This window comes from Aulostomus chinensis, chromosome 12, assembly GCF_037954235.1.
Source record: "Aulostomus chinensis isolate RoL2024-O1b breed Wild chromosome 12, RoL_Achi_v1.0, whole genome shotgun sequence".
Taxonomy (NCBI): Eukaryota; Metazoa; Chordata; class Actinopteri; order Syngnathiformes; family Aulostomidae; genus Aulostomus; species Aulostomus chinensis.
The window spans coordinates 7,328,057-7,350,765 of record NC_141331.1 but is presented as its reverse complement, the minus strand read 5'-3'; the positions used below and the strand labels follow the sequence as shown (position 1 = coordinate 7,350,765).

Below are 22,709 nucleotides of genomic sequence, written 5' to 3'. Positions count from 1 at the left end.
TACTCAAAAACAGGGCTAAATGGAGCAGACACAATATGGAACACAGTATGTGGCAATGGCTAAAAAACAGCTTTTTATCCACCGTGTTTCCCGGGGTTCTCCCTCGCCATGGCTGCTATTGCTGTCAAAGATAGTGAGCCCAGCAGATGTCTTCACCAAACACCTGAGGGGTCTCCTACCCTCCCTCACTGTCCCTGTACTGGTCAGGTGCTGCGTTACCTCCAAATTTCCCGGTGACAACACATTATTTGCTTTTTGGGGATTTTTTTTTTTTTTTATCAGTCATTGCCAGTCTTGGCACATTTCAACATCTGTTTGTATTCACTCTCTCCTCTCATCTCTCTGCAGTTGTAGCAGCAAGGCAGAAAAAGTGTTTGCAGTCAATAAAGGGTTGTATGTATGTCATTTAGTTTTTTTGTTTCCTGATCAAAGAGTGGATCACAAGTCTCCTGTTCCTGAATATTCATATGTTGGGGGGTTGGCATCAGAACCCCACCCTCAATTAATACATGCTAGTGCATACCTGTGCAGCTCTGTGAGCAAGACCGTTTTATTGTCACAAATTTGACACAAATAGCAGCCAAAAGTGGTGAATTTCCCTTTTACCAAACAACAAGCTCCAAAGTTTTGGTTTGCTACTCTCGAATGATACTGCTGACACTTACATCATCTCGTCTTCTTGGCGTAAGAACAATATTTAGAATCAATTGAAACAAAGGCATCACTGTCAAAATGCTCACTTTATATTAGGGTCCAGTTCAGACCAATGATTCGCAATGGAAGTTTCAGGTGTGAACTGGTGGTTGAAGCGTTTAAGCTGTACACCATGTCGAATCCCCAAGCTGTTTTAGATTGTTTTCAAGAATAATTATAATGTTGCGAGTAACATCTAGAATCATTGATCTGAACCGGCCATTTTCAGCCGTTGTTGCAGCACAAGCTGTCTGCATTTCAATTGAAACAGCATCTCATAAGGCGAGCCTAAGCACCTTAATAACAAAACAAAAAAAAACAAGCTCACTTAATAGTCTGAATGATTTTAGTCTCAATTTTGGTAAAACTGAAAAAGTGGGGAAGCGTCCAGTTCAAAACTGAACTGGACGCTTCCCCAGCATGCGGTAGACGTGGGTTCGTACTCTGGTGTTCGATGCACTGTATGCAGCAGAAAAGGCTGACATGGTAAGAAAGCTGTCTGGCATCTTAACATCTTTATCTTTAGTAAGAGAAAGCCGCAGTGATTTGCTTGATGCACTGCAGCTGGGAACATGACACTTTTCATTGCAGAGTTTCTGCTTCAATCTTACACTTTCTCTTATATATTTCATTCTTATATTTCCAGCCTTGGAGTCTATAAAATGCATAAACGATAACCCATTTACACAATATAATTCCTTTAACTATTTTTTTTTTCCTCTCCTTCACCTCATGATGCTTTGAAGCTGTAAGAAATAACTGCCCAGCACAGGTTAACTGTGGGGAAGGATTCATCAGTCAAACTCAGGTCAAAACAATATAAAAGCAAATGAAACTGCAGTGTAAAAGCAATCAGACAGGTATAACGGGTAACAAAAATGTATTTTTGTATGAGTATGGCTCACTATTTCACCTGTGAAAATATTTTTAATGGATACATAATTTATGAATAATTCATGTTTTCATGAAAACAGAAATGGTATGAAGGTTTACCATCGCACCAATCAGAGCCAGTGGCTTCATTGTACTTGCCCTGCTGCTTCAGCTTCCACCTTCTTCTATTTTCTAAAACATGGGTTCCTGATAAATGACAGGCATAGTTAGCAGAGCCGATACCAAACTACGTCTATTGACGTGGTTGTTTTAACAAATGGTACAGATCTGGATTTCGAAAGCATAAAACAACTCTTGTCATGTTTCATCCTGGGCCAAATGCATTGAGTAACACTATGATGATATATCATTCAATGTGATATTATCATCTGTTCCCCCCTGTTAAAGTAGCTTGTCATTGCTGTCGCATCCTGTCATATTGTGTCTCTGTCACCCCCAGCGTGCCACCCAGGCTTCTACAAGGCATTTGCTGGAAACATCAAGTGCTCAAAGTGCCCTCCGCATAGTTTCAGCTACGGAGAAGGTGCTGCTATCTGCCGCTGTGAGAAGGGTTTCTTCAGGGCCTCCAAAGACCCCCCAACCATGGCTTGCACACGTGAGTATACCAGCTGAAATCAGAGTTATTGGCGCACTGCACAGTCGAGAATGTGACAGCTATTTGCAACGTTCTGCATGAGGGATGTCCAGACTGTTCACCAACCTTCCACTTTTATGTATCTACACATACTGCACACCATTCGACAGCTACAGATCTTGTGACCAATCGCTCAGAAACATTCTAGTTACATTGCCATATCTGGTCCTAGATTAAGTCTTAATCCTAATCCACTGACTATTGATTGATGGAATTTGAAGCAATCAACAGTTCTCTGCGAACCTGCCAGACTTGGAGATGCCTGGACCTCCCCTGGGACAAAAACGAGTGAAATACTCATTTTCTATGATACGTTGACAAACTATGAACCAAGATAGCTTGATGCTGTGGCCCCATTTTGTGCTCCAGCTAAGACCACCTAGCTCTGTTGAGCTCAGGCTGCTTTTTTTTTTTTTAAGAAAACGGGCGAGCATATAAACCTTCAGTTTTCCTGCATTCTGACTTCTAATCAGTGCCAGAAGCACCAACGATTCAACCCCCCCCCCCCCAAAAACACAGAGTGACCCCCTTTCAAATGAGACCAAAACAGATTTACTCCACACAGTTTAAATGGCTTTCAGCTTACTTTGAGGATACATTTTTTTTAGCCATTTTTAGCAATCCCCCCCCCCCTTTAGGTTATATGGAGTTTAGACATCAACAAGTTTTTGATGAGATGAAAAAAGATGAGAAAGAGTATTATGGACATACTGAGACATTAAGATATTGATATTTATTGACTTTTTAAACTTCACTAAGTGTGAGATGACTTCAGGGATTTCTACAACGTAGCATCCACCCCTATGAATCACCTCGGTGGTCCCTCACCTCTTATCTGGTGTGAAACTGTACATTAGAGAATGAATTACATGCCTGTGGTTCGGCTCCCTAGTCTTCACTGATGATTCACCGACTGCAATTACAACTTCATATTTGCATTAAATTACAGTTTAACCAGACTTATTCTCCTTTAATTAAAAATCCATTTAGCTGTCACTGAGATAGACGGGGGCCATCTCTGGGAGCTTTCCCGGGTGGAAAAATGGATTTGTCTCATAAGACTAGTAAATGTAGGGATATTGTGAGTTGCAAGATGCAACGCTTACAGAGGAAATCTTCACAGTGCAATGTTTCACCTCTAAATTTAGATTCAATATGTGGATTCTGTTAATGTAAACCAATATATTTACACCTGCAAGTTTGTTTTTTTTCATGCAACAAGTCAGTCTTTTACGAACAAAGAGCTACAATAGCCACCCATCCCCACCGATTTATCCAAAAAGTGTGGTCCTCCTTTCAAGTGCTCATAAATAGGTGTCTCAGTTCTCATGAAAAAGTCAGATATGTATATTGAGCTTGTAGCTAGTGGGAACTACGGCGACCAAACACTAGGTCCCATGAAATGAAAAACATATGCCAAATTTATGCCAAAAAATCAGCACCGCAATATTTGCGCTAAATCCTCCTCTCTTCCTGTCGAAAAATTCAAACATTTGAGGAGTTTGTGCTTGATGTAGCATCCAAAGAAAACGCCTTCTCTATCGTCAGTCCCATGATGCACTGCAGCCCCAAGACTTTTTTTTTTTCTCAAAGACTTAACATTACCTTGTTAAAGAAGAGGCTTAACAATGGCACAGACATTTTGGATCATCACACAATCACTCACACACACACACACACAATCGCTCACACACACACACACAATCACACACACACACACACACACGTATTTTTTTGGTGACCATGGTTTCATCAGAAATACATAAATATTCAGAAACAAAAAGCACGCTGACATCAGTGTCACAATCAATTTAAAACCCATCCATCCATCATTTTCTATACCGCTTATCTGTTAAGGGTCGCAGGAGGGCTGAGTCTATCCCAGCTGACATTGGATGAGAGGCGGGGTTCACGCTGGATGGGTCACCAGTCCATCGCAGAGCCATCAGGAGCCATTAGGGGTTCAGTATGTTGCTCAAGGATACTTGGACACGGTCACCAGGGGAAGTGAGGATCAAACCAGCGACCCTTCTGTTGCTAGAGGGCCACTCTACTGTACTTCTGAGCCATGCAAGAATTTGAAACCACGTGATAAAAACATGTGTGAAAATGTCTACCACAGTAACAGCATAATATAGAAAAGAGATGAACTTGAATTTTTGTTTCCGTCCAAAATTGAAGACTCTGGACTAAGTAGACGAACAGGAAGAAGAATAGAACAGAAAATAAATGAATGGCACCGAGTCTGTCCTTCTTGTTTGAGGGCCTTTCAACAGTTGTTAGTTGTGTAACCATCTTCCAGTCTAAAGCACATTTGGAATCTTCAAGGCCACATTTGCACCTGGCACATACAAAAGCACTGTGTAGAGCCTTGTGTGGGTGTTTGACAAGCCAGCACACTAAAAGCAATAGACTATTGTCATAAGTTGGGGGAAGTATGTGTTCACTTACCTAATGCATTTTAATGAAGAGCTTGTGAGCCAAACCATAAACTGTTTGCCTGGTAAAAGAAACAAATGAAGATGAAAGACTAAAGTTAAGAGGAGGAAAGCGCGTGTGTCACAAGAAGAGACAGAGGCGGGGTGAAAATGTAAAGGCTGGCTGGAGTAGACAGTGAAGAGAGAAAGGAAGGTGGATACTGATACCAATCTCCCCCTAGAGGAGAATAGAGGCTGATTGATGGCAGCAGGGTTGCTCTGCAGGAGGGGATGTGGGTGGATTCTCCTTGATGGGGAGAATAGAGGAGGTGCGATGATGGCTGATAAAGGCAGAGGGAGATAAAGAGAGAGAGAGAGAGAATGGACATATGCTGACAGAAGTGGAGGAGGAGCTTTGCTGTCTTCAGAGATTTTCAGCAAAGGTGGGAAGGCAGAGGGATGGCGCGGCGGCGAAGGATAGGGAAACATCCTATTGTCTAGACAGACAGTGAGCTTGGCAGCATCGGAGTGTTCAAATCCCTCCAGCCTTTTAACTCCACCCTGTTGACAGCTGGCTACAGCACAACACTTTCCTAGACACTCACATCCAGGGAGCACAAAGAAACCTTACGGGAGTGAAATGTGAGGGAGGTGAAATAATGTTTACTGCAAAAGAGTACAAAGCTTCATGAAGACTGACGTAGTTCAGCAGGTATGCAGTTTTATAGCGTGGGATGCTGTCATATATTAGTTGGAATATTAGAGTTCAGCAACGGTATTCCTCAAGACTCAATGTTAGGTCCTAATCTTTTCATAGTACTTGTGTTACATTCACCACTGATCACAGAAGCAATTAAGGCATAGCGGGTTCTTTCTCCTGGGTTAGTAATGGGTTAGCTTGGTTACTGGGGCCTATCCCAGCAGCCTTCAGGCGAGAGGCGGGGTTCACCCTGGACAGGTTGCACGTCCATCGCAGGGCCAACACATAGAGACAGACAACCATTCACACTCACAGTCACACCTACAGTCAATTTAGAGTATCAATCAGCCTCGTCCCCTCTTGATGTCTTTGGACTGAGGGAGGAAGCTGGAGTACCAGAGAGAACCCACACAGGAACAGGGAGAACATGCAGACTCACACAGAAAAATCCTGTGCTCCAGCAGGGGCTTGAACCCAGAGCCTTCTTGCTGTGAGGGGACAGTGCTGACCACTGCACCACCGTGCCGCCGCATACTTTAATTCATTGTTTCTATGTTATTCTTGTGAGGTTAAACCCACAACAACAAAACCTCTTCATATATGAAGAGTTTGTGATAAGTTTAAGTTAAAATATGTAAAAGATTCAGTGATATTTGTTAGAGAACATGGGATCTTAGTACCATTTTGCATGTTATCTGTACAATGTGTGTTCACTTTTGGTCCTTTGTCTCCCATTAATTTTGGTTTTGGCCGACCACTGTTAAGGTTTGGGTTCCCCTGCTCCAATGCCTTGATGATATGATGTGATTAAAATGTCCAAAATGTTCTGTCGCTTCATCAAGATGATACATTTTTGGACTTATAGTTCCTTTCATTGATTAGAAATTCCCTCAAGATCAAATCATGACAGTCTTCCAGTTTACATCAGCATTTACTGTCATATTCCACAGATTGATGAAGAACAAGTTTTAATTGGACCCTTTCCTCTGCTTCCTAAAAATGCATTTTGTGTGAAATCTCTCTTTTTCTGACAGGTCCTCCGTCTCCTCCGCGTAACCTGAATTTTAACCTCAATGACACATGTCTGATGCTGGAATGGTCGCCTCCCAGCGACTCCGGTGGCCGACGGGACCTGACATACAACGTCCAGTGCAAACGCTGCGGCCCCGAGCCAGACCATTGCCAACTTTGTGAGGAGGATCTACGTTTCCTGCCACGACCTTTAGGCTTGACCAACGCCACAGTCACTGTCATGGACTTCTCAGCGCACGCCAACTATACCTTTGAGATCGAATCGCTCAACGGTGTGTCAGACCTGAGCTCCTTTCCTCGCCAGGTGGCATTCATCACCGTCAGCACGGATCAGGGCGGTAAGTTTGAACTTTTTAAATTTAATGCTTTAATTGCAACATGCAAAAGATGAAGTGTTACAGACAAAATATGCAATTTATGTACACTATGAGAGAGATTATAGTGTACAAAATTATTGTCTTCAGCAGGCTTTTTTCATGAACCTTTACTTACTTTAAAAAGTACCTGTACAACAGTTTTGCTTTCAAGTTTTATGGTGCTACATGTGCTTTAATGCGTGCTCCAACGTGTTGAAGATCAGTTTGTTATTTTCTGAAGACAAGAGCAGCTGTTCCATTACACAGCCTGAAGTGTGGCATCACACTCTGATAGGCTATTAATTGCATGATGAATCAATTAATTATCGCTAATTCAGAAGATGAATTATCTGTATGAGCTGGCTGTATATGTGGTGGTTTGTTGCCAGCCTGCCAGGGTGGAGACAGAAGCGAGAGACGACCTGATGTGATTTAAACATGCAGTCAAGTTTCATCAATCAATAGTGTGGCTTTGCGCAGTGACGACTCTGAGTCCAGCAGGTCATGTTTTTTAGCCTCATATTTGTGTTAGATTAGCAGGATAGCTCCGACACTAATCATGTTTTAGTGAGATCTGATGGACTGCCTGGACGCTGTTGCGGGGAACACATCATTAGTTTTTACTGGGAATACATGAAGGGCACTTTTTTTGATTTGTTGCTGCTCTCTCTGAAGAAGAATGCTCAGTGTTTTTATTTTCTGGTCGCGAGTTTGTTTGTCGGTTTTGCACGTGCAGGGAATTTCTAGCCAAATTTGGGGAGAGAATTTGATGAGCCAGAAGAAAGAGATTTTATGGTTCTTTTAGAGAAGGCGAGCCTTTCCTGTAGTACTTCTGCAACTCACCCGTTTGCATAACTTGTCATGACTCAATTATTGTTGCACAATTTTTAACCAGCATACCTTGATGAACATTTTGTGAAGATGGATGGAAACTGCAGACTTTGAAAATAGCTGTCAATTAAAAAAAATAAATACACTTTCTGGAGGCGATTTTTACGGAGAATATGTGCAGAACCAAGGACGGACACTGTTTTGTTTTTTGTTTTAATGACTAAGCTGTGATGAAGTGACCCACATAACTAACCACCTGTTCCTGCTACTTCCCAAATCCCAAAATTTGTCTGTGTCTCCAGACAGCATGGGACATGACCAATACTAGCTGGACAGAAAGACAAAATTGCAGCTGAAGGTAATTTCTCAAAGGTCTTCTCCTCCATGATTATAGATGACCAAGACAACTCGTCCTCTACACTGCTGTCTTATTTCACCATCTTCTGATGCGTACTTGTTCATTCGTACCGAGTCTGATGATGGGAACCTGTTTCACACTACCTTACTGAGGTATTTTGGAGGGTAGAAGGAGCTCTGTGCTCTCTGAGTGTTTTCAAATGAGAAGTTCTGGTATTTCACGACTGTCATCTGGGCTTTGATGCGGTCTTTTCTTTCCATTATTGCTATTTGTACCGTGAATCGCTGCAGTAGATGATGGCAGGAGACAAAGGGAGGGCTCTGTATACCTACTTGCTCCAAATAAGGTTTTTATGCTGGAAGGCCCATGCTTCCTCTGGGAGATGGTTTGGCCTGTAAAATGCTTATGCTTTTAATTTGTGTTTTGCAAACACTTTTTTCTGTGCTCTCCCTCCTCCGTGTCTCCTCCCTATTCACTCTGTCTTTCTGTTGATTTTGTCTGCCTTCACACACTTTCTCTCTCTCTCTCCATCTCTCTGTTTCTTGTTTCTGTTGTTTTCATTCTCCCATTTTTGTTCTCCCTTCTATTCCCTCCATCCCTGAGTTGTCATGGGAGTCAGGGAAAAAAACACATTTCCTCATACAGACACAACACATTAAATGCATTATTCTGTGTCGCTGGGGACTTTTCTAGTCTTTACAGGTAACACAGTGTTTCACCCAGCCTTTTTATTTCATTAGGATTCCCCAGTTCAATGCAGAGTCACGGCTGTTCCCTAGGCTGTACACAAGAACCATTTCATTACAAATATACTCAGCGTGAGCTTTTTAAGATGCTCAAGGGAAGATGCAGATTCGTGGAACTTGCTAGTCATATGCAGACTGATGGCATAAATGTATTTTACCTCTGAAAAGCAGGCGGAACCTGGCAAATGGTCAAAACCTGGCAAATTAATGAAAAGTTTGGCTTTGATAAAATAGATTTGTCATCATATGATAGATCTGGATCTCCAACAAGTTGCAGAACAAGAGTACATATTTTCGCAGAGGTAATGTTATTAGCCAGGGTAACACAGCTGTAATAATTCTGGTATTTTGAAGCTTCGCAATTATTGGAATCTTTCCAGTACTGAGCAAGATTGCTGAAACTGGAAACCACACAACAGCCGTCTGTAAAAAGATATTTTTTGTTGCTACCAGGAAAGCCGTCACAGTAACTTTCTGAAAACATTCATTATTTTCCTATATCCCAGTCATACTGGTCAAAGCAGTCACTGCTAACATGTTGGTGCAGAGTGTGAAAGTGGGAATGTGTTGTCATCCTTGTTTGACACAACTTCAGCATGTCCTTGTCACCCCACATGTTCTGTAAAAGCATCATGAAGAGCGTTGTATTTCCTTTTCTGTAAAAATTTTAAAACGCACACAAATAAACTGTTTCTTTTTTTAATCTTTCAGATAACACTAAGCTAGTCTTTCTGTACTCAAACTATCCCTCTGTAACTTCCATTCCCTGCTGTGTTCCTGCCACAGCTCTTGAGACTTGAGTCACATCCCAGGCTTGTATTTACCCTGTGGAGATCATCTTCATAACGCTGTCAAACACATTAAATAACTGTCATTTTATAATATTGTCGCTCAAAATTGGCTTGACTCCAAGGTCTTTATGAATCACTTGTTCCCAAAAACATGGGAATGGGGTCTTGTGTTTCATTTAACAGCGGTGATATAAAAGTCATAAGGTAGGAGTAGACGAGACAAATATAACTACACGTGACAAATGACACAGTAGCTGACTGTAATAATTGTAGTTTTCTATTTTGCTGCTGTGGTGGTATAAGAGCAGTTATTACAAGAAGATACTTAATAAATGTGCAGCTCTGTGAAACCTGCATTTGCCAAGCCACAAAAACGCCTTCAGTATAGGATGTTTATTTTTACCATCATAATAATTATGAATGGTTCACCAATGCCAATTTCCTATACCTGTAGTGCTTCATCATATCTTACAGTCCTGAAAAACGCAAAACTGCAACACGGTGATGTAAACTTGTAGCCGTATTTAAAAAGGTTTTGCTGTGTGTTCAAATTCAAAAATGCGAACCCTCTCAGGTATAGCAGAACTTTCATGCTGCAGTTTTCAGTTTGGCACTGACATGCGTTCATCCAAATAATTTTGCACATACGCTTCCCAAGACACTGAGCTGTAAAGCTCAGAGATGAGCTTGTTTGGAAAGGTGTAGGGAAAACACTATTAACATAGCGTTCCCATCAGCAGAAAAGAGATAGCTATGAGAATTTCTGTGTGTTGAGAGGAATATCAAGAGTCTCCTGTGATAATGTGCAGAAGCCATAGATGAATGAGACTTCGTCATTAAAATGCAGATGGGCCTTTTGGTAAACACTTTGTGCCAGTGAGGTTTGTGTATGATTTGCTGCGTCTATGATGGGCTGCATTGGGAATACACGCGCACATACACACACACACGCACGCAGAAATATCAGAAACTATAGGCCTGTGATCATTTCCTGTCAGGCATAACATTTCAATATTTGGGACTCATTTGTATGCACAAGCATTAGTTTTTATAACACATATACATGCACTGAGAATTTGAGATAAAGCACAAGGATTATCAGCCTTGCGGTGTCTTTGCCTCCAGTAAATCTCTTCATATTTTGAGAAAGAGAAGAGAGGAGTCGGGTGATATCGTGTTTGCATATGTAGCTCTTGAAGTTTGCACCAGAAGTTTGCTAATTCATTGTCAATTTAGGACAGAAAACAGCCACAAAAGATATTTTTTCCAGGTAAAAACAATCTCCTCCTCTTTTGACTCCACTACATGGTGGCTCAACAATTAAAGCTAAGGTACATTAAGCAAACCCATGGTTTCCCATAACACCATCTGCACACTTGCTAAAAAGCAGCATTCACCTGAGCACTAGACACTTAAGTTCTGTTGCTACAGGGAACCCTGGGTGCCTTCATGATGTGGATCCATGGGTCAGGATAAAAGGGAAGGAGCCAGAGGCAGCTGGAGGACAAGTGACAGTTGGATGAGGATGTGAAAGGTTAAGTGGCGAGAGAAGAAGTGAAATGAGGGTGTACGCCTGAGAGAATGAGACATGGGCTTGTTGAGAATAAACATGCATGGAAAGAGACGATGTTTGACTGCGTGCAGCAGGAGACAAGTGGCATGGAGGAACAAGATGTTTTGGAGAAAAAAAGCAGGAGGATAGAGATTGAGAAGCAAGGATGGGGAGATGATTTAGTGAGGAAAGGATTACGAGAGCAGAAACAGAGTGGCAGGATTAAAAAAAAAAGGGTAAATTAGATGACATGAAATGTGGGTGGATGGTAAAAACAGGAAATGGTGCAGACACTCGTCTGGCCACTTAAGCAGCTGGAAATACACTCTCCATAGCAATGTGCAAGTAGATCATTGAAACTCAAGCTCCAGGATGGGGAACTACTTTCAAGAAACATGACACATTTTTTTGAGAAATACATTTATTTGCCATCTTCCAAGAAGCTCAATACCCCCCCCCCCCCCCCCCCCCCCTCCCGTGTAGGTGTGTTAGTGAGCTGAGACACTGGCTGACTGCTAGTTAGCTTAGCACAGTCAATGGTCATTGCCTACATTAATGGAGCCAAGGGTTGTGCTTAACCTTCTCTATGTTATAACATGAAAGATGACTAGATTTTAGATTCAGATTTAAAGCTGCAACCACTTTCAGTGCAACTTGAAAAGTTACTATTACTACATGGCGGAATGTGTGACTCAGGATGAGACGGATTGCCGGACAAATCAGGCACACGTGCTGGATTTGCAAGTGTGTGTGTGTGTGTGTGTGTGTGTGTGTGTGTGTGTGTGTGTGTGTGTGTGCACGCGCGCGCTTCGATGTACTGTATTTATTTAGTTTGAAAGTATAATGTATGTTTATGCAACCACTATGTCACTCTATTTATATGCTGAATGGAAACTGATGTATAAGTCCTGAGAGGGGATGGACAGGTGGGTGAAGGCAAAAAGATGAGAGGAAGAAGAAGAGGAAGAGGAATAAAGTTGCTTTAATCACGGGAAGCAGCTGGCTAATTGTGTATGTCACTAAAAGCAATCAAAGAGAGATTGGCTTCTCAGTTGCAGCACAGCGACACATCGGTGCAGTGACTCCAGACTCTAATCAGACACTCTTTTGTAGATGAAGAGCCAGTGGGTAAAGCTAACAAACATGCGTCCTGATATGAAATGTGGTAGGAGAAGCTTGCTAGTGCTCATTGACTTTAAATGACTGCAAGTGTCCAGATAATTTCCATTGGATTTCCTCACCTGCAGGCAGATGTAGAAATGCATCCTCAGTGATAGCTGATATGAGAGTGCCCTTATCTGGTTGTGAACACATTACAGCGTGAATGACTGCGGGGTTGAATGTATATCGTATTGTTTGTGGTTATGTGGGATGTTATTATCTCAGCGAAACAGGATGAAAGCGCACAATGCTCAAAACAAAAATGCTGCCAAATGGTTTCCTTGTCTCCACAGTGAAGAGAATATATTTCACACGTCTAACTTCAGAATATTACGTCTTACATATTTCTCTCAATAGGGATTTGACACAAACTAACTTTGCCTTTTCATTTCCATGTCAGCCACCTTCTCCAGAAAACCACACAGATATGCCAGCGTGTTGCATCATCAGAAATTTCATCAACTGATTTGAGAATGTGCTTACACCGCAAGCGCAAGATTAAAACGCCACGCACGTGTACAGTTAAATGGTGTGAGATTAATAAGAAGGATGATCTCTCAGAAAATGAGGTTATGTTGGTGTAGATAGCTCAGGTCCCCCAGACAGTGGCAGCCAATCTTATCTACACTTTATGGCTGAATGTATTGTGTGTTTTTTTTATCAGTGGTGTATGATATTGTCTGTGTTAATGTAAAATATTTTAAAGGGTCACAGCACTGTGGATGGCACAAAGGTTCTCACTGCGTTGAAAGTTGGTGGGAGATGGTTCGTTAGAGGCGTGGAAGCCCTCGTCATGGATCAACTAATGGATGGGTGGACCTGTGTGCGTCAGGTCTGGCGTATGTGGTTGGAATGAGTACAGTCGAAAACAAAACTAATACACACAACATGAAACCATTGGTGTTTTTATGCTGAGATCTTGTCTTCCAGATATACTTGTCAGGCTGGCCTCATTCGCTCGAACGAACAGTGACGCACTGTAACTCTTTAAATCCCATGATAGCGCCTCCTCTAGTTTCCGCCCACATGCTATGTCATCCTCCTTCTCACCCAACATTCTCACTGCTCATGAATCCCACATGTTGTTGGACATTCGTTGGATTAATTCTACATCAGAAGAATGTTTTATGGCCAAAAGTTGATCTTTGCTGTTTGTTTTCTGCTTTTTATTTTTATTCATGCTAATGTGCAAAAAAAAAAAAAAAAAAGCCATAATGGCACAAAGGCTCATGTTCTGTTCTTGAATTGCGGGTCTTTAGTTTCCAAATAAGACAATTTGGAATAGATAAGTGCACCATTTAGGACTGTAAAAGTAAGAATGACTCTTTAATTGAACTGAATAGGAGGCAGATGCTGTTCAGGCAGGTCTTATGAGCCAAAAGCACGCCTCACATTCATCATGGTGGCGGCAAATGCTGAAAGCCCTTTCACAAATCACGCGGTTCAGCTGTAAATTCCGTCATGGCCTTGGCTGTACAAGGTCTTTTCTGTTGGCATGTTCTCCTCCTGACTGTTTGGGCTTTTCACCGAGTCCTCTGGTTCCCTCCACCATCATGGACTGACCCTGAACAAGGCACTGGTGGCTGCCCACTGCTCCCATTAACGTGAGTCAAGACTCTTTTCACCACTGGAGCCACATAAAAAAAAACATGTTCAAGGAAGAAAATTGTAAAATTGGCAATCACTGGAAAACAAATCTACAAGTGTTAATGATATATGTGTGTGTGTGTGTGTGTGTATATATGTATGTGTGTGTGTGTGTGTGTTTGTGTGTGTGTGTGTGTGTGTTAAAACATAAATCAACTCATAAATTCAAACTTTTTTTGCCCCTAAATCTGTAAACATGCTTTGAAATGTCTTCATTCATAGAGGAACCTCTGTAATCTGTCTTTGAAGCTCCTCCTCCTCCTATTCATTTTTTGCTCTGGTATTTTACCTGTTGAAAGAAAATGAGCTTTTCCCCATCGAGTTCATGGTAAGCTAGCAAAGACAAGCTAATCAGCTAGCGGCAAGCTGAATAAGTGGCCTGTGCTCCCTCTGAAGTGTTCCACACAGACATTCCACAAATGTAGGTGATGAAAAACAGATGAAATCAGCCTCTCGCCCCGGGCTAATCAGCAGATATTTCTGTCACCTTCCCAGGCATATTCTGTCTATTATACCAAATTACAGACAGCAGACATCTGTGTATGGAAACAAGGCGTTAGGGGTCGACACACCAACTTGTTGATAATATGCTGCCTCCTCATGATTGAAGTGTGACGCGACGCGCTGGCTTTTACAGATTCACTTCAGATCTTACCATTAACCTAACGGACCTCAATCATAGCACAGTGTTGAAACATCATAAAACAAAATTAGTTTTGAAGACTGATTTATTTCCTATTGGAAGGTGATATGCTTGTCGAAGTGAAACACAAACACAGCGAGCAGCTACATTTGAAGAGCCGGGATTTAGAACGTGTTGATAAATATGTATAACATTCACACATGTCATGATGCGATGACATACTGAGAAAGAGACTATTAAAGGAAAGAAAATTAAATCAAACTCCCTGGATCAAATTTCCTAGTGAAGAATACATTAAGATGACATCAGGGAAAGTAGATTTATTTGAACTCTGCTGCTTTTAAATGAAGTTTTGCACATTTATCTGTTGGTGATTGATAGTTTTAGTTCATAATGCGTATGACATGAGGCATGAATGGGCCCATGGTGAGTTAATGAAGCTGCAGATAATGTTTCTTCTTATTTAATCCAAAATCTGAAGTTGTTAAGGCTGTGGTGTAAATAGTTGTGTGTTTTACTGGGTCTCAAAGAACATACTTGTCAAACTCCCTGTGCACAAAGTCATCCTGTGTTGAAGGGAAAGGCTCTCTGTTGTGGCTCGGCAGAGGTGGCTATAAATGAATAGTGTGTACTATACTCCTGGCCTTCTCAGCCACCACACCCCCTCCCACACAGCACTTTCCCGGCATCGCGCCACACTCTAACTAACTATGACAAATTAGCCGCACACTTAATTACAAGCCTGGGAAAATCACAATGATGTTTATTAGGCGAGGCATCATAAAGCCTTGTGTCCGTGCTCCGAGACCAAAGCTCTCTGTCGGACAAACACTGATAATAACGGTCGCACAAATTGGCCGAGTGGAATGACCGGGGGCCTTGGGGCTGTGATCGGGGTGGGTGGAGGGGTAAGGTGACTCCCTGTGGATTAATCAATACTCTTCTCTGCTGTGCTGCGCTCCAGCCGTGTTTGTGTTTGTTCAACTACATTTGTGGGGCCCGAAAACTTGGCGTTACTTGTGGGGTCCGATAGGCTTTGCGGGACTAAAATGCTGAACCTCACAATTGCAAATAGCTGTTTAGTGTCAGTTTGAGGGTTCAGACTTGGTTTTAGGGTTGAGCTTAATGAGGTTATGGTGAGGGCCAGGGTTCAGCTTTCTGCTGTAATCGTTAAGGCTAGGGTAAGGGATCCAGGGAAGGAAAATTAACAACAGAATCTCAATGAAGACTAACCCACAAAGATATTAACTCTGATTCAGTGTGTGTGTGTGTGTGGGGGGGGGGGGGGGTGGCAGTGTATCACCTAAAATCCTTCCCCTATTATAGGTTTACAGAAGAAAGCAGGCGCTGATGAAAAATGCTGAATATACCACATTATCGGAAAATAGAAGGTTTTTGTATGCCTTGATATACTCTACAGTTATTTGTGTGCATACGTGCATGCATTCGTGTGTGTGTGTTTGCATGCGTGTGTGTGTGTGTGTGTGTGTGTGTGTGTGTGTGTGTGTGTGTGTGTGTGTGTGTGTGTGTGTGTGTGTGTGTGTGTGTGTGTGGCCACAGCTGGTCCACTGGCCTTGCAGAGTGAGCGGTCGTAAATACACCCTCTATATTTGCTGGCTTATTAACACTTGATTTATCTGCCTCTCGGTCAGGAACACCCGCCCTTGGTACCCGCGCCCGGGGAGATCACCGCCGGGGAACCTCAATTACCAAATACCATGCGTGAATGTAAAGATGTGTCCAAGGAATATTTAGTGTCATTGCTTTGTGTTGCTGTGAATGTGATTTTTCAGGCAGGGTCATCCTCTCTCCCTCACACACACAGGCGCAGACACACATTATGTCAATGGTAGGAGGGGATACGGGGGAAGCAATAGGATGGGATTAATATATATTTGACAGCCCCCTCACCACCTGCGTGTGCGACGATCTACCGGAGGATTTGTCCAAAAGATTTGCCTTATCTGTCTCTTTTTCTCCCTGGGTCCATCTCTTCGTGTCTCTCCCTCATCTTTTATTGCTTGCAATACTTTTATATTCAGCCCATGTTTGTATTATTGCTATTAATAATTCAAAGTCCAGACCCCACATTTCTTCATATTTTAGTGTCATGTGACAGCTGTTTGGCATCTATAACAGTGGGACCAAAGGCCTTTTTTCATTTAACTCCTAATGTCTGGCTTGTTTGCCTTGTTTCTATCTGCTGCCATCTATTTTTTATTGAAGCGGGGAAAGTTCATCTTTAATCCTGCCAGTAATTTGCCATCTTGTTCAAATGTGGGAAATGTTTTGTATTTTTTCTGCTCGTCTGATTATTTTTGTCTGGACTGGTAGGATCAGCACTCGGAACTGGATTGTCTCCAAGCAGCTGAGTGATCAGTTACACCATTGGGGGTGGTAAAGTGTTTCTGATCCTAATTTGAATTGAAGATGTTACAGCAGAGGGGGTGTGTGTGTTTGTTCATTTCAGTGACAGCAATAGGCCAGACCTTTTTAGAGCTATCATGACGGTTCAGACCCAATCTGGAGTCTAAAGTTTTTCTGCCTCGAGTGAAGTCTCAATAATAAGAAACATGACACATCGGTCATCAAAAAATGATGTGAACAGATCAGCTCGGTTCTCTTGCAGAGTCCTCTGTGACAATGTCAGACACAAATGTTTCCTGTCAGTCCTCTGTTCCAGACTCCCTCTAGAAAAGCTGGGATTTTACTGCAGCAGTGTGTGATGGGCTGTGCACTCAGACCTGGCTCAGAGATTGTCCACCTCCAGGAAGCCTGTCCTCTGCTAGTGAGATTCAGGTTGTAAAGCCACAAAAACTGCTGCTCCCCTGCAGCTTCTCTCCATCCACTAGCAATAGAAGTCGATTAGGAGCAGGTGAAGCTCCCCTCCTGGAGCTCTGCAGGTCAAAAGTGGCAGCGTGTCTGCAGCTCGGTGTTTGGTTAATGCTGGTGCAGTATGTGATGCTTTGTCACAGCAGGGGCGCTGTAGTTTTGGAGGTTGCCAGTAGTCCGGTGGAAAAAATAAATTCCAGACACTATTACAGCCATTGTGTTTCCAGTGAAAATCGTTTACTGAAGCAACAAATAATACTGGAATAAATACAGTAGATTGCAGGTAATATCCAGGGAATTCACATTATACACACACTGACTACATGCCAATTATACCAATATTGGCCAAAGTTTCACATTTAACATATATGGTCCAGACTGACCAAGTCCTGAATAAAGACAATGCTTCCAGAAATGCAGAAAGTGTTTGTTTAGAAGAAGACAGTTGAGGAGAATATTAACCTAATGAATTGTAAAATTGATTTATTAGGAACTACTGTCATGTTTTCATTTTTATTAGTTCATTGAAAGTGAAATATTGCAAGGACAAAGTTCTCTTCAACATAATTATTCTCTTTAGCACACCAGGGCTAGTGATTGCACAAACTTGGTAACAAAAATTTTCCCAAACATTCAGAAATAATTGGCGGCACGGTGGTGCAGTGGTCAGCACTGTGGCCTCACAGCAAGAAGGTTCTGGGTTGGAGTCCCGGTTCGGGCACGGGATCTTTCTGTGTGGAGTCTCCATGTTCTCCCTGTTCCTCCGTGGGTTCTCTCTGGTACTCCAGCTTCCTCCCACAGTCCAAAGACATCAAGAGAGGATGAGGTTAATCCAGACTGTGCAATTTATTTATTAATCTGTTTATTTATTACTGGAGAGTCAAACATGAATAATGTTGTGAGAGTTTTTTTGCTTTAACCCCACATTACATATTGCCTGCCTGTCAGTGTATAATAATCAGGTCATAAACCAATTCGTAATGCATGCAAATGAAAACTGTCAAAAAGGCTTTAAAGTGGCGGTAGTTCATCAGTTAACACTGAACAAAATGTATGTCAGAATCTATTTTATTTATTTAAACTGGATTCGGTGTTGCAACTTTGTCTTTTTCATGAGAAAATGTGCATGTTGGGCTTCAAACCTGGTCGGTTGTGCTTGAGGTGCAGCCGTCGGTGACGTGAACTATGAGATGAAAGGCCCAAATTACACCATGAAAGTGTTGCCTGAGAGGAAGTGAGTGTCTCTACACTTTGCAGTGTGAAAGGCCATGGCAGTTTCTGTATTAAGTGTTGTTTACGCAGTTAGACTTTCTTCTCAGAACTACTGTGAACCTCGTCAAGTGTCGATGAGTGTGTTTCAGCACATTAACTGAGAATGTGGGGTGGAATTGAGATGAACATCTATCTGTAACATCTCAGAGATCCAAATGTGCAAGACTGCGATTGTATTTTTCAGGCTCCAAGCTGAGATGACATCTCTGTGCTCCTGTTGCTCCTCCTACTTTCAGCAGTGTTTGTAATTATAGTGCTCAGATCTGCACTTCTAGCAGCTGCACACTCTCTCTGGCACCGCTGAACCCTCCTTCTGCTGTCACCGGCTCTATTTAGTAATTAATTTCATTTTCAAACGAAATCGGCTCACTCAATCAAAATTCATCTAATATCATTCCAGTTCAGCTAAATTTGCCGCTACAGTATGAAGCAGAATTATTTCATCTTTGTCTTTTGGGAAATGGTGGAAACGAAAATTTCATCTTCTCTACTGCTCGGAGCTTTCTGATGCCAACTGGTCCCTGTGGATGGTGGGAACCTGAGCGCTGAACACATGGTAATTACATTCTGTGGCATGTGCTGAACTTAAAGTGAAACTGAAATTCTCATTTTCATCATGTCATTTGTCATTTCTACTTTAAATCTGAATTTGCCAATCTATTGGAGAACCGCAGTGCGAAATATTCAACAGTTTTCATCTTTAATGCTGGATTGACCTGCGATCGATCCACATCATGACACATGACTGTTTGGCAAAACAAAAAAAACAACACAAGCAGCTGAATCACTCTCTGACTGCACAAACCAAAGGTTTTCTCTGGCTTTGGGCTAAAAGTAAAGTGAAATCTCTGCTGCTTTGAAGGCATTCACCCTCTGTGTAGCATTGCCCTCCAACAGGACCTCTTTTCCTCTTCATCTCCGGGGGTTCTGTCTACTGCCAAACTACAGTATATCTGTGGGTGCCCCGGCCTGTGATCATGGCTGCAACCTTTGAAGTAGGACACAAACAGATGAAAGTGAAAGTAAAGACTGAGAGAATAGAAATAAAGGAAGAAATAAATGGAGGCCTGTAAAGACGTATCGATACTTTACAGTGTAAGTTTGTGCTGTAGGATAAAAGTTGAGCAAAGAAATGTTGCTTTTTTTTTCCCCCCCGATGTGATGCTTCTGCATATTATGCAAACAGTTTAATACATGACAAATCATCAGTGAAACATAAAATTGTGTCCATACCCCGAAACAGCTAGAATATTGTTATGAATAATAATTAGAGATGTAAGTCTTCACTTGCCTGCTGAGACAGCGATCAACAATTCAAATGTTGGATTCTTAAAGTATCATATTGTCGAGCTCAGCATCTACTCCTGCTTCTCAGCTGAATGATCCCTCAAGTACGGATCGCTTCATCCGCTAAGCTGAACATCAGAACTTAGTCTTTCTGATGATCCTGGTTGTTTGTCTCCGCTGACTGAAGGCTGACTTTACGTTCCATGGTTTAAAAAAAAGAAAAAAAAGAAACCTCGTCTTTTTTGCTTCTCATTAACATGAATTTGTGGTAAAAAGCTTTGTAGAGAAGATCTGTGCGCAAATATTATTGAAATTTTAATCTATTTCTGCTAAGGAAACAACAGCATGAATGACATTTTCAGTTCACAGAGGAACCCCACCATCATGGTTCTGGTGGTCCAAATTCCAGACACTCTCCCCCACAGAATTATAGAAGGCCAGTTTACAGTGAGATATGGTGATTTAATAAAACATCCTTTTGGTTATTTGATGTAATGCCAAATATAACATTTTGCAAGTATTATCATATCAATCGATTGAAGAGCTGGTCGATTATTGCTGCATCAGTAATAATTGATTCCTATTTTTAACATGAACTGTTCACTGCCTGGTTGTTTCCTTTGGCGATCAATCAATATCGCATAATTAAGAAACAACTGGATAATCAAAATATGAGAGTAGATGATGGAGGATAGATTAGCTTAACTCATATTTTGGTTTCTTTTAACATCTTTTAAAACTTGCCATTTTGTTCAGCGTGGTATACGTAACACTGCTGTATGTACCATAATAAATGCTGCGGATACAATGCAAGTGATATAGATTAAGATGGTTGATGGCAGGGCTGCAGAGAGCTTGATATCGCTGAAGTACCAGAGTGATAAAGTAAAAGGTCTGCATGTCAGTCTCACAAAAGATATCATGGCACTAAACATTCTGCTATTTGACATGAAAGCATCAGGGAAAGCTTGTGTTGAGTCTTAGACGATGAGGCTGCTGGTGGATTTGACTGAATGCAAAATTGCATCATTAAGGCAAGCCAGGCAAATCAAGTTTATGCAAATTGCACCTTATCATAGACAGAGGTCATTCAATGTGCTTGACGTGCTAAAGATAAGAAAGTGTCTTTAAAAGTTTAGGTACAGGATAAAACAGATAAAAGTGGAGTGAAGTTTTTAAAGAGTACAGACCAAATAAAAAAAAAAAAAAAGACTTGCATACCATAAAAACCAAAGCCATACCATAAAAGCTGATAAATGAAAACCTGCTGGAAAGACAAAGTGCTCAGTTTATAGTTTTAAAAATGACTACATTTGGGACACTTTTACTCAGCAAGAATATCTGTGATATATTGTGGGACCATGGACGGACTTTAGACCTCCACCGAGGGAAGTACAAGCCAGTACAACACCGGAAGAGATGAGCTGAGGTTGGCGGTTCACAATTAGGGATCACGGAATTCTGCAGTGAGAACACACGGAAATACAAATCCGTCATCAAGTAGTCATTTTAAAACTACATACAATATGGAGAATAAAGATATAATGGGACTAGGGGAGTAAAAGTTCCTGTGTGTTTTTGGGACCCCAGAGGTGACTGAGGGGTTTGATTCTGGTACCAGACTCCTCAGCGTAGTGGGGAAAGTCTCAGGTTGTCCTGCAGATTTGGGTTTCGAATAAATGAAAACGAAACGAATAAATGAAGTTGGCTTGATAAGTTGAAAATATCCATGACGAGGACAGAAACAGGTCTGATTTAAAGATCCTCCTCGTTTCCATCTCCCAAATCTGCAAAAAATGACTTCTTTTTTTTTAAGTTTTGCCATAACTGCCAATCTTGTCGATTGTGATATTAAAGGTTGAGCATCAAAATAAGTAGTTAGAAACCTGCCCGTTAACTATTTGTGGCTTACAGTTGCAAGTGTCGAACCCCTAGATGTCAAGATGCGTATTAACTTTTCTCCTAAACTTGAAGTAATTCAACCAGCAACCCAATTACTGGTCCTACATTCCCCGAATTATGGGGCCAATCACACAGTTTTGTCCTCACCGGTCTAGTAATGCTGTATTCGTAAAAAATTTGCATGATTGAGTGCACTTGTCAGGAGAGACCGCTCTATGTATTAAGAGAGCGGAATGCTGTGTTCGCAAATGTGGAAATAGCACTGTGCACACAAACACACACATGCATAACAAACTCAAGAGTAGAACCAGGGCTGTGTGGAGAAAAAAACCTGCACCTGTAATGGAGTGATAGTGCTGAGTAAGACAGATACACACACAAATCACACACACACACACACACACATAATTGCTACAGCTCCATCAAACTGGCATGGACTGTTGAGTAGTGACCTAAATGGTTTGGGATTGCGGCATCATTGGTGATTACCATTGAAAGTCTGGTGATATATAGCACCTATAAACAGATGGTGGGACAACACACGGGAGCACAGAGCTACTGTGTGTGTGAAGCTTTGCAGTCACACAGTGTATATCCATCGTTGAGAGACGTCCCCGCATTGGCTACACAGAGTTACATCATTAACTTTTAAAGTGAAGCACTTGGAAGTCTCTTAAAGAAAATGCTAAGTAACTGTATTGATTTGCCACAAACATTGGTTCATACAAGGGTGCAGTAAATATCAATTGTGAACTCATTCCCTGCCAGAGGCTGGATTTTCCATGAATCCACGTTTAACACTGTAATCAGTGCCATTGCACTCACCTTGTGGATTACTACTGCACCTCCTGCTCCAAAAACAGGGACAGAAAAAGAAAGTGGAAGATGCAGCAGGTGGATGGATGATGTTGTTCTCCAGGGGTTCCGTGACATTTCCATCCATCTTCTTCCACTTGTCCTG

At 41.8% G+C, this 22,709-nt stretch overlaps 1 protein-coding gene across 4 annotated transcripts in view; it reads left to right on the top strand.

Moving 5' to 3' along the window:
* epha6 (eph receptor A6) overlaps nucleotides 1-22,709 on the top strand; it is a 169,964-nt gene that overhangs the window by 94,521 nt on the left and 52,734 nt on the right. For all 4 annotated transcript variants that reach the window (XM_086219849.1, XM_086219848.1, XM_086219847.1 and 1 more), the window contains exons 4-5: nucleotides 2,027-2,182; nucleotides 6,373-6,708. In XM_086219849.1, coding sequence (XP_086075975.1) covers nucleotides 2,027-2,182; nucleotides 6,373-6,708 — 492 coding nt within the window. The remainder of the gene's footprint in view (nucleotides 1-2,026; nucleotides 2,183-6,372; nucleotides 6,709-22,709) is intronic.